The 12865-nt window shown below is 36.5% G+C and overlaps 4 protein-coding genes across 4 annotated transcripts; 1 reads left to right on the forward strand and 3 right to left on the reverse strand.

Annotated features, from left to right (window-relative positions):
- Window positions 1-106: 106 nt before the first annotated feature.
- On the reverse strand, window positions 107-4888 carry LOC148174991 (uncharacterized). The gene is made up of 5 exons (XM_088037874.1): window positions 4338-4888; window positions 3684-4286; window positions 1764-1922; window positions 1490-1714; window positions 107-1437 (listed from the first exon to the last, which is right to left on the reverse strand). The coding sequence occupies exons 2-5, from the start codon at window positions 4251-4253 to the stop codon at window positions 748-750; spliced, it is 1644 nt and encodes a 547-aa protein (XP_087894000.1). The 5' UTR covers window positions 4254-4286; window positions 4338-4888; the 3' UTR covers window positions 107-747.
- Window positions 4889-5602: 714 nt separating this feature from the next.
- Window positions 5603-7402, reverse strand: Rpn3 (regulatory particle non-ATPase 3). Its single transcript, XM_088037183.1, has one exon. It carries the CDS (start codon window positions 7306-7308, stop codon window positions 5821-5823), a length of 1488 nt encoding a protein of 495 aa, XP_087893309.1. The 5' UTR covers window positions 7309-7402; the 3' UTR covers window positions 5603-5820.
- Window positions 7403-7600: 198 nt separating this feature from the next.
- LOC148174993 (protein FAN-like) lies at window positions 7601-11239 on the forward strand. Its single transcript, XM_088037028.1, has 12 exons — window positions 7601-7702; window positions 7755-7978; window positions 8026-8461; window positions 8511-8693; window positions 8744-8815; window positions 8942-9144; window positions 9193-9821; window positions 9868-10065; window positions 10112-10364; window positions 10409-10639; window positions 10686-11029; window positions 11077-11239. The coding sequence occupies exons 2-12, from the start codon at window positions 7965-7967 to the stop codon at window positions 11166-11168; spliced, it is 2655 nt and encodes an 884-aa protein (XP_087893154.1). The 5' UTR covers window positions 7601-7702; window positions 7755-7964; the 3' UTR covers window positions 11169-11239.
- On the reverse strand, window positions 11138-11926 carry Dnaaf6 (Dynein axonemal assembly factor 6). Its single transcript, XM_088037029.1, has 2 exons — window positions 11544-11926; window positions 11138-11500 (listed from the first exon to the last, which is right to left on the reverse strand). The coding sequence occupies exons 1-2, from the start codon at window positions 11832-11834 to the stop codon at window positions 11243-11245; spliced, it is 549 nt and encodes a 182-aa protein (XP_087893155.1). The 5' UTR covers window positions 11835-11926; the 3' UTR covers window positions 11138-11242.
- Window positions 11927-12865: the final 939 nt, after the last annotated feature.

Raw genomic sequence — 12865 nt, forward strand, 5'->3', positions numbered from 1 at the left:
TGAGTCAGCCGAAATGGCGGCATTTTCAAACTTTTTTTTTTTTTAATTTATTATCTTCAGTTTCTGGTACTCTAAAGAAGCGTTTTCGAAGACGTGGAGTTAGACGTTACTGTTAGAAAATCTTTATTTTTAAATTACTTTCAAATAAACTTTCAGTCAAATGCTGATTGTATTATAAATATATCAATATTTAATATTAACTATGTAATAACTAGTCACTATGTACAGTAAAATGATGACAATATACAGAACAATATATTCAGGACAATCAGTGATCTTTTAAAAAGGTAATAAGTAATAACAAACTGAAAACAAAATAACAAAATTAATAAATAATTTCACTTATAATTACCGTGGCAATTGTGTAAATAAAATAATTAAAAAATGTAAAATGGAACTTGACAATGCGAACTAAGTACAAGAGTTTTAGAAAAGAAAATAATTCGGTACCGTAAGTTGTTTGAAGAAAATTAAAAAGGACGTACAAATTTTTGAGACTCAGTTAAACCTGATGAAATAATTTCAACAATAGAAACGCACATACCATCTAAAATTCAAACCACAGCTATAAACAACTTCAGTTGAGTGCTACGACTCCAGGTGTAAACCCGAGAAGCAATGAGATTTTTACAAATAATACATTTTCATCCTATTTTACAAAAATCACTGTCTCATCAAGCAGTACGGTAACTGTCCAAATCACTTGTGACAATAACTACAAAAACAATTACACACATAAAAACACTATCATTTATCAGCGTCAGGAAGTGACGGTGCCGAAAACTCAATCGTATAGGTCTTTTTCTGTGTGATGTCCTCTATGTTTTGGCCTGTGCAGTCTTGTCCTGAATGACCCATAGCGCCGCAATTGTAACAATTGGGATTCCTAGGCGGGAACTGACTGGAATAGATAAAGGGCATAAGAGGAAACGAGTAAGTCGGAAACGAGTTTTCATTGGTCTGATAAGAAGTAAAGTGAGTAAAGGGCGGTCTATACGACTGTGTGTAAGGGAACATTGACCTAGTGGGGATGGCGGTGAACGGCGGGTACGCAGTGTAAGGCACAGAGCAATTGTTGAAGGTTGGTGTTGGCGGCGGCGGCGGTGACGTCGTGTCGCATAAAGGGAGGCCGGGATTAGGAGCTCCAGGCGACACGAATGATGGCATACCATTCACACGTGGCTTTTCTCCACGACTAGAACATTGAGGCGTCGCCGCCGGCGTTTCTGGAGGGCTTTGATTTAAGCTGCTGTTACTGGACGAGTTTGAACGATGCAACGAGTTTTCCCCATCAATATTCAACTGCTGAAACTGCTCCACGAACGGACGCGATTGTTTTGTGGGCCCGAAGCGAATGCCATTTGGCTGTTTCACGTCTTTTACCAAAGGCGGCATCCACGAGCCTTCAAGGAGCTTCTCTTCAGGTATCAAATTCAACTGAAAACCAAATTATGCACAAACTGTAGCTAGTTTAGAAACGAAAACTTACATCCACGTCTTCTATTTTGATATTCTCCGGATACGGGATAAATGAAGAGAGCGGGTCAACAGGTGGTAACTGCGTTGGTATGGTTTCAATCGGTCGGGGTGTTTGTGGAGGTGGCATCGGCGTTGGTCGTAAAGTGATTCGGTGTGGTGAGGTACTTCGACTATGATTGGGTGAAGTTGACTCGCTGACTAGGGGTGATACAGTAGATATAGGAAAAGGTGCGATCTAAAATGCAAAGATTCGGTTAAATATTCACACTTTTCGAGTATTTTACCTCCGGAGCTCCACAAGGAAATCCAGGAAGGCTCCATACGAAATCCTGGGAGGGCTGTAGCGACGGAGGAAGACACGGTGGTTGTTGGTGGAGAGCGTCGTCACCGCAGGGGATTGTTATTGATGTTTTGACGGGGACTATTGGAACTTCTTGAGTATTCTATCAAGGAAAAGACAATTAAAACCTTGATTTTCAGAATAGCTTGTGGTCAATAAACCGTACAAGAGTGAAAGTGTGTTTGTTTTAATTATGAGTTTAAAACAATTTTTTCTAAGTACTATGACCAGTAAATCATGGATTAAAGATAAATATGAATGAGAAGTGGGCAGAAATACTTAAATAATTGGAAATAACTTCAGCCAAATTTAATACAGTACGATCGAAAAGTGAAAGTTTGCAACGTTCTAAATCCTTTTAGTTCGATCAATAAAAAATCCAAATTACATGTAATTACAAGATTATGTCTTATTACGCCAAAATACACTTGCCATCAGCTGATAAAAATTTGCAACAATATTTACATTCGTGTTATAGTATTATGACTGATAGGACAAATAGATGCTTTGATAAACCACAATTTAATTCTGTAAGAAGAAAAACTAATTATTTTTAACCCAACGCAATACACGTATTTATGCTTATTTTAACATTTTACGTGAAAACAAGTGTCACATATAAAGAAATTTTGAGCCCAACTACCGTTTTTCTGCCCCCAAAACACATTCACGTATCGGTGCGATAGGTCAGTTACACAGTTATGATTGAAAGTGAATTGGAGCGCAACAATTTTACAAATGTTCTTGTATGCCGAGTGTTACAGACAAATACAAAAGTCAAGAGGTATAAAAAAGGAAATGCCATTAAGTACATGACACAGATAAGTTTATAGACGTGAATTGATAAGTGATCATTTAACTTACTTTGCTAATCTCATCACACTTGAAATGTCTTTTTCTGTATCAATAAATTAAGATATATCGTGACGTTGAAAGTAAAGACGTTATTTTAGGAATCTATTATCTGATAATTATTATCGCCACAAACTTTTTTCAAGTTCCCAGAAATTAGACAAAAAGAGGAAACAATTGACTTCCTGAGTTTGGTTTTTCAGCTACCAACAAAAATTAAACTGTTAATTCAAATCCACAAAAAGGAATTTGCTCATTCTTGCGTTTCCGTAGTGAATGAAATAAGTAAAGTAGATTTAAAATGTAATAAATTAAATCATTAGTCGGACTCAACCATAAAATAATGATTAATTGACGATGATTAATTTACTAACAAATATGTATAAATAACTCAAAATACATACAACTAACCGACTTTCAGGTTATTAAATTAAATAAATACAAGATAATTTAAAATACGTCATTATGATTATTGTATGAAATTTTCTTTTGAAATGTTAAATGAGAGTTTTTTTTATCGGTTACATAAGAACATAAATTGATAATAAAAAAATAAGAAAAACAAACTATTTTTTGACCAATAGTTCTTTCATAAAAAGTATTGATTAAACATTTCCTTATTCATTCTAATAAAAACACCGACTTTTACAATCTTCAATAATACACATGACGTTTGAAAAACCCACACTTTCAAGGAATATTTTCATGAACATATAATTAATTAGTGATTACTGATTGCAAATAAAAAACAATAAAGAAGATGGCAGGTGCTTCTGGATTTGGTGAAATTAGAACATTCTTCACCTAATCTTGGATTTTTTCAAATTTTGCCCCTCCGATTTTTTGCAAAAAATAAAGTTACTGAAACCATAGCCCTCTTTGCAGCATTTCCTTGATTTAACGTCAAAATGAGGTTAACATGTGATCAAATCCAGAACACCTGACAGACTGTTATTACCTTTTTTGGCTGGAAACAAATTGTAATCTAGTCAAGTTAGTGGATATTTCTTACCAAAGTTTTGAGAGTGGGGTATCCAAATCCAGGAGGATATCCATAGCCACTGGGTTTTGGAGAGATCCTCTTTTTAGATTCCCTAAGTTCAATAAGCTGAGTGAGAATATTTCTAAAGTAAAGCCTTTGCTCAAAATTAAAAGCAGGATGATGCAAAGCCATAACAAATAACAACAAAAATTCACTCTGAATGTTTTCATCCTTGAGGTTTCCTTTCACTATACAATCTTCTAACCAGTCTGTCCTTAATATATTTTTGTAAAGCCAGTTTGCAACACTATAGTTCCTTGAGGTTAACAAAGACAGGTAAATTAGCACTCGATGCCGGACATTTTCATCTAAGAGACCTTGGGTGAATGAGGTATCTTTGGACAGTCTCTCAAAATCGTTGGCATTTATGGCTGGTCCACGTAACTCTTGATAGGTGTGTTTACCAATTTCCTCAATGCAGCTTCCCAAGAAACGGAGTTCAAAAGGAATGCACATATTTAAGAGTTCATACAGTACATCTATTCTCTTGTAACCCTCCAAGTCCTTAAACCATAATAAAACATCCTCTTTACACACCATCTCCAGAAAACATTGATGTTACAATGCACAGTTCTGAAAGGGCATGATATTAACTAATATGACATAACCTATATTCCCACTCACATCCAACGCATTCAAGATCATAGCCGGGACCAATCACACCAGAACGAGAATAATTCCATTCACTGTAAAAGAAGAGGCTGCTCGTCACCACTTTTCCCAACACTTTTCTTGCAGAATGAAGATAAAATGCCCATTGACAGCACCACTTCCACTGCACTGACACCACAACACTTTATCAAGACCCAACGAACGCACAGGTGGAAAATGATAGTTTTGACCTAATGATTGAATATCACCTAACCATTCAACATTCAACAAAACAATTCTGACATTCAACCACTCAAGAATCACTCTGCAGAATGCAGCTTTGTTCGCTCAGTCCCCACTTTTTCACAAAACTATTGCAACTGCAAACTTGAGATTATTCAAGAATTCTTCTCTCTTTTCAGCCGATTTTAATCGTTAGAGGGGATAAAGAATTAATTTCAGATAAAAACCACACGATTTTTTCAACGCTAGCGTTGCCACATTTCCAAAAATGTGTCAAATTTGATTGTTGCAATTTTTACTTTAGCGACTGAACGAACCAACTTCAAAACATTCCATGACGCGCCAAATTTGAATTCCGGGATACCTGTGGATTGACCACTTTCACCGATGGCAAAATGAGAGATTTAAAGGTTTTCTGCGCGTTATGCGATACTGGCGCTTGAAAATCACAATTTTTACTCGCGTTTACGTGCTAATTAAATTTCAGGTGTAATTTACATCGCTGGTCTTATCTAATTTATTACGACTCGGCTATCAGCGATATAGTACAGGTTTATGTACTTTACCGATTTTTCTGGCTATTTATCATCGGAAAGTCTGATTCCTACTCGTTGCAAGTTTTACGATTTTTTTCAACGTAAACGAAGTCATTCAAAAGTAGTGGAAAAAAAGTAAAACTGAAAGGACTTTATAGAAAGAAAATATAATCTTCTTTTCAATTGATTAATTCTGAATTGAAGGTTTTTCTACTGGCCTCTCATGTGCAGAATTTTAATACGTATCACGTCTTAACAAAATATGCAATCGAAAAGTTTTTTAAATAAAAAAAAATACTTATCAAGATTTTTTATTGTTCAAATTGTCATTGGAATTTCCACAATATACTTTAACGTGTTCACTTCTTTTCTTAACTGCTACCTATTAAATAATTAAATTAATATGCAAAATATGTAGTTTATTTATGGAAAATGAAGACAAAATGATCAAGCAAATATGCAAATTCACAATGTAGTCTTAAATGTCTTTATAATTAGAATATGTAATTGGATCACAAATTGGTTTCCTCATAAATTTATTAAATACAAAACGTATGAAACAAAATTAAATTCACGTGTTCACCTAAAAACTATCTATTTTTACCTTGTCATGACTATGACGAGTTATTTTAAGAGGCAACGGCCTAAAAATGACCAAGCATTTTTGTTAGTACACAAATTTATTGAACTATAAAATACAATAAGATCAACTCATCTAAAGACAAAAAAAGTGGTGCTTAAGGAAAGCCGTCATCATCTTCTTCGGCCATTTCTTTAGCCAGCTCCAAATCCTGCTGTTCCCTCTCTCTACGTTCTTCAGCTGATTCAAGTTCTTTACCATACGCCTTGGGAGGATATCTCATAGCTTTAACACTTTGATTGTGTAAATCGAGACAAAACGAGATACGTTGATGGAACGCCAATTGGGGCTCCTTCGTGCAGTAAATATCAGTGCTCTCCTTGCTGCGCATGTAACCACCTTCTGGATCTAGAGTGGCTTCAATAACCCCATCTCTGATAGCTTTAGCGACTATGAATTCGGCGTCTTCGGCGCTGTCTAAACCTAGTTTCTTAGCGATGTCTTGGGGGGATATTCTTGAGTATGAGAGCCCAATTGCACGGATTGCTGTCTTGATAACGTTGTGTCTGAGACGTAAGATCAGCGTGAAGGTGTGGTCTTGACGGAACTGAGGACCGAAATTCTCCAAAACTTCGCCAAAGCGGTGGAGATTACCCATTCTAACAGCTTGAGTGAGTTGAAAGTATGGAGCTAAAGAGTGTCTCATGCTTGCTTGTCGGAAAATCTGTCTTTCTGGGATGTCTCCTAAGAGAAGCTCCACCACAACCAGAAGTTTTTGAACAGTTTGTCGGAACCCAACGGCGGTGTTTTGAGGCGATTTCCTCATAGCTTGAACTAGATGTTTGTGAGCCACACTGTATTCTAATCTGGCTGCTTTAATTCTCCCCAAATAGTATAAAAATCTCGCCCATTCATTGTTACTGGCAGTTTCAGGGAAAACACATTTGCTAACTAACTTATCAGATTGGTCATATAAAGAGTAGTGCAAATAGTTTCTTAATAAGCAGTTGATGAGAACAGCTTGTCCTTCAAAGTCATTTCTCAAAGTAGCTGTTCTTAGACGCGCGTGTAAGAAAGCACGAATTGAATCTAACTTCCCTGTAAGTTCAGCTACTCTAGAATGATAGAAATAGCACTTTGCCGCAATGTGGTCTATCGTTCTACGATTCTGACTCGTGATCTTGTTCATCAAAGCTTGAGAGCACCTTACCCCATCATTCAGCTTGTTTGTATCAATCAAGTGCACCAAAATCAAAAGATGGATATAAGCATCAACTTCAGGTACTGGTGACTTCGCAGCTGATCTCGCTCTTCCTGTTTCTAGCTCCAATCCTGCAGGGACATCTTCCAGATACTCAGTCAGGGCATCTCTTTCATTAACCGGATAGATCTGATTAACTAAACCTTTCAACACAGCACCATTTAGTTTTCTTCTAGTGTTAGGCAAGCACCTCAGGACTCTCAAAATGAAGCGATTTTCTTTGTTGGTGACTGCTTTCTCGATTTGCCGGGCTTGTTCACGAATTTCCACCAAATTTTGCACATCGATAGTACGCTTAGTGTCGCCAGCTTCTAAACCAGGGGGGCTATCAGCGTTCTTCATTTCTACGTCTGCAATTTCAGGAGGAGCTGCTGATGTAGTCATTTTGCGTAAATAAACTAAACACCACTTTTGTACAATGTGCTGTCAAAATTTGGATTTGCTTCGTAACGCACCCAGGACGCAAACCAACTGACAGTTTGTGGCAGGTGGCGACATCTCTTGTCAAATTTTTTTATAGTAAGATTAACCAAACAAAAAATTGCAACTTTTTATCATTAAATGTGAAGACCTAAAATAATTACTACAAAAATGTCTAATTTGCTAAAATGTTTTGTATTAATTTTTAATTTAATTTTAAAATAATTTTAAATTGGCAGTTGTCTGCATTATCGATAGAAACAATAAATACAAGTTCACCAAGAAAAACTGTATTGTTGGTTGCGCAACTCGACCAACAGAACTAAAATTTTATATTATTTTGGATTTCAGATTTAAAGTGAGTAAGTAAAATCTAGTAAATAACAAACATTTTATTTCTGTAATTTTAGCTTTAAAAATGTCGGCGCTTTTTTTAGTCTCCCTCATTGGCGAATCGCTGCAAATCTGTCAACAGTCATCCTAATCCTAATCTTACGAAAATTCCCTAGATGTGCTGTCAACATAACCAAATGCTAGAACTTTTTATAACTTAAAAACAAATCAAATTTCGCAATATTTACCATTAACTCTAGGGTGTTTTACATATATTTTAAACAGAAATGGATCGTGGAAAGTAAATTTTATTTTCTTGTTTCTACAGATTTAAACAGGTGTTTTTAGGTTTTCCTTGTTGCTCCTAGACCCAGGTGAAATATACTTTGAAGATTTCAGTGCGGTCTTAATTCCCCCTGATATTACTCCAAAAACTTTTGATTTAAAAAAGCAAGATGGTCGTCTGAAAATGTGTTCAAAATCTTTAGTTTTTGATCCAAAAGACATCAATAAGCCCATTCTAAAGATTCCATTGAAAGACTGTGTTATTATAGAACAATGGAAAGGCAGCACGAAATATCTAACCAATGGCAATAATATTCTAGCAGTGAATTGTAGAGAATACATTGAAATGTTGGAAGGCAACATTGTGGCCCCATATAAATTCAAAGAAGCCACAAATTTTCTTTTTGAGTTGAACTATGCCAATATTATGAATTGTTTGCCTCAAATCTGTCAGTTACACAGGGCAAGCACTTTACCAGCAGCTGAACAAACTGACATGGTCTGTTTTGATGTATAGATTTCACATCATTTTATTTGATTTATTTAAGATTGCTACAATTGTTCATTCCAGACAAGCTAGGGTTAGTTTTGATCCTCTTTGGTTGGATTTGTATGAAAAAGTTGTTATGGAGACAGAGGCTGATAAAGTAACCCCCCTGGTTGTTAACCCTGGCAGGATTTTATTATCAACAGCTAGATTGTTTTTTCAACCTTACAATAACGTGGAGACTGTAAGTTTTCCGTTAACTGAATAATGATAATTAATGATTGAAATCAACAGGTGCCAGTAATAAAAATAGAACTGAACAGCATTAAAAGGATGGTAAAAAGAAGATTTTTACTGAGACACATAGTAAGTATAAATTCCAACTTTTTCAGTGGGTGCAAGGTGGAAATTAATGTAAATATAAGAAAAGAAAAACAAAAAAATGTTACGTGATGAAAAATGACAATTTTTTATCGACCGCTGTTTTTCCAGGGCCTAGAAATCTACTGCAGCGAAAGCAGCAGCAACCCACATATCTACTTATCCTTCAAAAATCAGAGAAAAAGAGATAATTTATACGACAAACTTTTACAACAACCCGCGCTAAAACTCGAGGAACCTGACCAAGATGTGATGACACTTCAATGGCAAAATGGTATCATATCCAATTACGATTATCTCTTATATGTTAATAGGTAATTCTATTATGCGATACCCATTTAATCTGCATAAGAAATTTTCAGCTTAGGCGACCGTACAATAAACGATTTGACGCAATATCCAATTTTTCCGTGGATTGTCGCAAATTACACATCAAACGAATTAGATCTCAGCGACCCAAAAAACTTCAGAGAATTAAGTAAGCCCGTGGGGGCTTTAGATGACACTCGTTTGCTGCGTCTTCTTGAGCGCTATGAAGAGATGTCTCATCCTAAATTCATGTATGGTTCCCATTACTCCACGCCAGGTTTCGTACTGTTTTATTTAGCGAGACTTTATCCTCATTACGTTCTTTGTCTGCAAAGTGGTCGGTTTGATCATCCAGACCGGATGTTTAACTCTGTCGCGGATGTGTATAAGAACTGCCAGACTAACATGTCTGATTTTAAAGAACTGATCCCGGAATTTTACGATGTTAAAGAAGAAGGAAAGTTCTTGGTGAATAACATGGGGATAAACTTCGGGTATCGCTATAATGGGCTTAAAGTTGGAGATGTAGAACTACCACCGTGGGCTGAAAGCCAAAGACATTTTATTACGAAGCTGAGAGATGCTCTAGAGAGCGACGTGGTTTCGAGGAGCCTCCATCAGTGGATTGATCTGATTTTCGGGTACAAGCAACAAGGCGAGGAGGCGATCAAAGCTAATAATTGTGGGTCTCTAATTTGTTTTCGCACTGTTTCATGGTTTCATTTCAGTATTCTACCACTTGTGCTATGAAGGAAACGTCGATTTAGACGCAATACAAGATCTGAACGAGCGACACGCTCTCGAAGTCCAAATCATGGAATTCGGACAAATTCCAAAACAAGTCTTCAAGGTACCTCATCCTCCAAGAAAAATCGGTCTTCCAGTACTAACTGAACCATATCAAATTAAATTGACAGAAGCTGAAGGTACTTTCAATTGTAAAGTACCACAGTATCAAACTTTTTTCTGCAGATCTTTGGAAAAACATAACAACGCTAGAAGTCGCCGCCACTTTTAACACGCATAAGAACACCGTGAGCCACCTTTTTATAAGTGAAGACTGCGCCAAAGTCACCTCTGTAGGACACGATTCCAAACTGAAGGTTTTTTCTTTGGAACAGAATCGGCAAACCCGAAGTGCCAACATTGGAAACATGCCTTTGAGCAGCTGCATTCAGATGCCTAACGTTAACGTTCTAGTTATAGGAAGTTGGGACAACCAAATGTAGTAACCACTCGTGTAGTACTCCAACTAAGTATTTTTTTTAGAGTTTTATACGATTTGGACTACGGTAAAGTCACGGAAAGTGTTTTGGCCCATGAAGACGCCATCACTTGCATGTGCTGGGGTAAAAAATCGAACGTTCTTGTCTCCGGCAGCGGCGATTGTACCGTTAAAATCTGGAAAGGTCTGAACAACAACGGGGTAATCAGACCCATTCAGTGTTTGCAAAAACAAATTGATCACAACTCTCATGTGAACTGTTTGGACTTTGACCAGTAAGTTCTCACGATTACATGAAAAACTCTTCAATTTTTTTTGTAGAGATAACGATTATCTCGCCGTTGGCACCGAAGACGGCGAAGTTTACATCTGGCAGACTACGGATTTTACGTTGAAAAAGAAATACCAAATCCATTCTTCCAGTATCACGACTATTAACTATAGTCCTGATGGAGTGAAATTAGCTTTAGGTAGCAAGAATAAGAGTTTATTGATTATCGATGTTGAAACTGGGTTGTCCGTTTTTACCAAGACCATGAAATCGCCCATTTCTTCGCTGAAATGGGATGGTTTGTTACTTATTTCGGGCTGTGATGATGGGACTTTATGCATTTGGGATATAGTCGAAGTTAAATTATTATATGAAGTTGGTGGGGCCCACTCTGGTACTTTCTATGATGATTTTAGATTTTTTTCTAAGGATTTGTTGCAGGAGCGATAAAAACGCTCGACATTTCTTCGGATAAAACGTTTATTGTTACCGGAAGTGAAGATCGGCTGATTAAAATGTGGAAACCGAAATAGGTGTTTCAAACAATAATTTTAAGTACTATTCAGAACTTGTATTGTGATATTTTAATAAAAGGTCCTTTTTATTTTTAAAAATTAATGAAATCAAATTCCCTCTCCATCTTCAGAGTTATGGTTAAGGTTTCTCGATCTTTATCCCACTTCGCGTCTCCTCTTTGAGGTTGCACGGGTTGAGGCAATGGAATCTTCACGCTGAAGTTTGGCGAGTGCACCACCAACTCCGTTGGTTGGACTTTTATATCGATATTTTGCATGTGCTCTCCTGGAAGATCGATGGTGACGATCATATCTTCGCAACTTGCAGTGGCTGGTGTCTTAGCCCCCATCTGAAAATCGATTTGAAGCACTGGCGATACTTTCAAATCGTACCTGTAGAAAGACATCGGAGGCGGTAACTTGTTGACGATAACTAATGTCCCATTTGGGAGTTTTTTTCCAATCAGAAGGTTCATTTTCTGACAAACTATCTTCGGTTTCACATGTGTGTTTTTCTTGCTTCACTGGCTCTACTTTTTCGTATGGGTTTACTTTGCGTTCCGCAAGTTTGTCTTCTGGGTGAGAGGCGTTTGGTGGTTGGTCACACTCATCGGAGTCAGAGTCGTTTTCTTTGGGAGGATTGAAGAGTTTGACGAGTTGCTCAATTTCGTACAAGTCGGTCATTGTAAAAACTGACGATGAAATGACAGTGACTATACTCAAGGTTCCCAAATTAAGCAGGTTTGCTCGTTACTATAAGGCTGAAACTCCACCCCCTTTTGGTTGCTAGGTTGCTAGGTACATGCGACAATAATGACGTCACAAGAAAGTTCTGTCAATTGTTCTGCGGTGTAAAAACATTGATGATCGCCATTATTGTTTAACAAAGTTATTGTAGAAACATCAAAGTGTAAAATATTGCTATTTTAAATAATATTAGCAATGAAAAAATTCAATCGCAATTTAAAAGAGCTTTCCGATGACGTATTCGCGCCAGTTCGAGAAGCCTGCTTCTATTGGCTCAAAACTTTGTAGCAAACCTGTTAATTTTAGTAACCTAGGACTATTGCCCTAACAAAAAAAAAAACGGAAAAAAGGCAAATTTTAACTTTTAACAAAGGAAAGATATGTTCTGAAGGGGTTTACTAGTAGAAAAGTCTTTAACACAGGGCAAAATTTTTAATTTTGAGTGTTTTTTAAAGGGAAATTCGCTTCGCTCATGAGGACTTTGTCCGTATTTGTTTGGACAAAACCGTATTCATATGTGTGCTGAAATGGCACAACAGAAAAACAGGGTTAAAAGACGAATTTTAAGTGTTTTTAAAAGGTAACTTTTCTTGGCCGAAACCGTATTCATTTTTGTTCTGAAGTAGCCTAACAGAAAAACAGGGTTAAAAGACGAATTTTAAGTGTTTTTAAAAGGGGAATTTGTTTGTACGAAACCGTATTCACGTTTGATAAAACAGGATATATTTCTTAAAATTTTGACTTTTTTTAAAAAAGGGTGACTTCGAAAACTCGGGCAATTTCTTTAAAACTTTTAACTTTTTAAAAGTTATTTTGAAAAACAGGCTAAAAGCATTAAACATGTGTTGTGTTCTGAAGGGGCCTACTAGTACAAAATTCAAAACAGGGTTAAATCTTTGAAAACATGGTAAAATTCCTAATTTTAAATGTTCTTAAAAGAGAAATTTGTTTGTACGAAACCGTATTCA

Source organism: Gnatocerus cornutus, chromosome 5, assembly GCF_029298725.1.
Source record: "Gnatocerus cornutus isolate USDA-ARS CGAHR chromosome 5, icGnaCorn1.1, whole genome shotgun sequence".
In the NCBI taxonomy this organism is placed as follows: domain Eukaryota; kingdom Metazoa; phylum Arthropoda; class Insecta; order Coleoptera; family Tenebrionidae; genus Gnatocerus; species Gnatocerus cornutus.

What these genes read in the sequence shown, in the direction of transcription:
- LOC148174991 (XM_088037874.1), bottom strand. Translation starts at nt 4,253, where the DNA reads ATGGTGTGTAAAGAGGATGTTTTATTATGGTTTAAGGACTTGGAGGGT. An exon ending in ACCCCACTCTCAAAACTTTG is followed by an intron (nt 1,923 to 3,683) that starts GTAAGAAATATC and finishes TTTCCTTGATAG; the next exon opens with AATACTCAAGAAGTTCCAAT. An exon ending in TCAAAATAGAAGACGTGGAT is followed by an intron (nt 1,438 to 1,489) that starts GTAAGTTTTCGT and finishes TTTGGTTTTCAG; the next exon opens with TTGAATTTGATACCTGAAGA.
- Rpn3 (XM_088037183.1), bottom strand. Translation starts at nt 7,308, where the DNA reads ATGACTACATCAGCAGCTCCTCCTGAAATTGCAGACGTAGAAATGAAG.
- LOC148174993 (XM_088037028.1), top strand. An exon ending in GGCGATCAAAGCTAATAATT is followed by an intron (nt 9,822 to 9,867) that starts GTGGGTCTCTAA and finishes GTTTCATTTCAG; the next exon opens with TATTCTACCACTTGTGCTAT. An exon ending in TAAATTGACAGAAGCTGAAG is followed by an intron (nt 10,066 to 10,111) that starts GTACTTTCAATT and finishes TTTTTTCTGCAG; the next exon opens with ATCTTTGGAAAAACATAACA.
- Dnaaf6 (XM_088037029.1), bottom strand. Translation starts at nt 11,834, where the DNA reads ATGACCGACTTGTACGAAATTGAGCAACTCGTCAAACTCTTCAATCCT. An exon ending in CCTCCGATGTCTTTCTACAG is followed by an intron (nt 11,501 to 11,543) that starts GTACGATTTGAA and finishes ATCGATTTTCAG; the next exon opens with ATGGGGGCTAAGACACCAGC.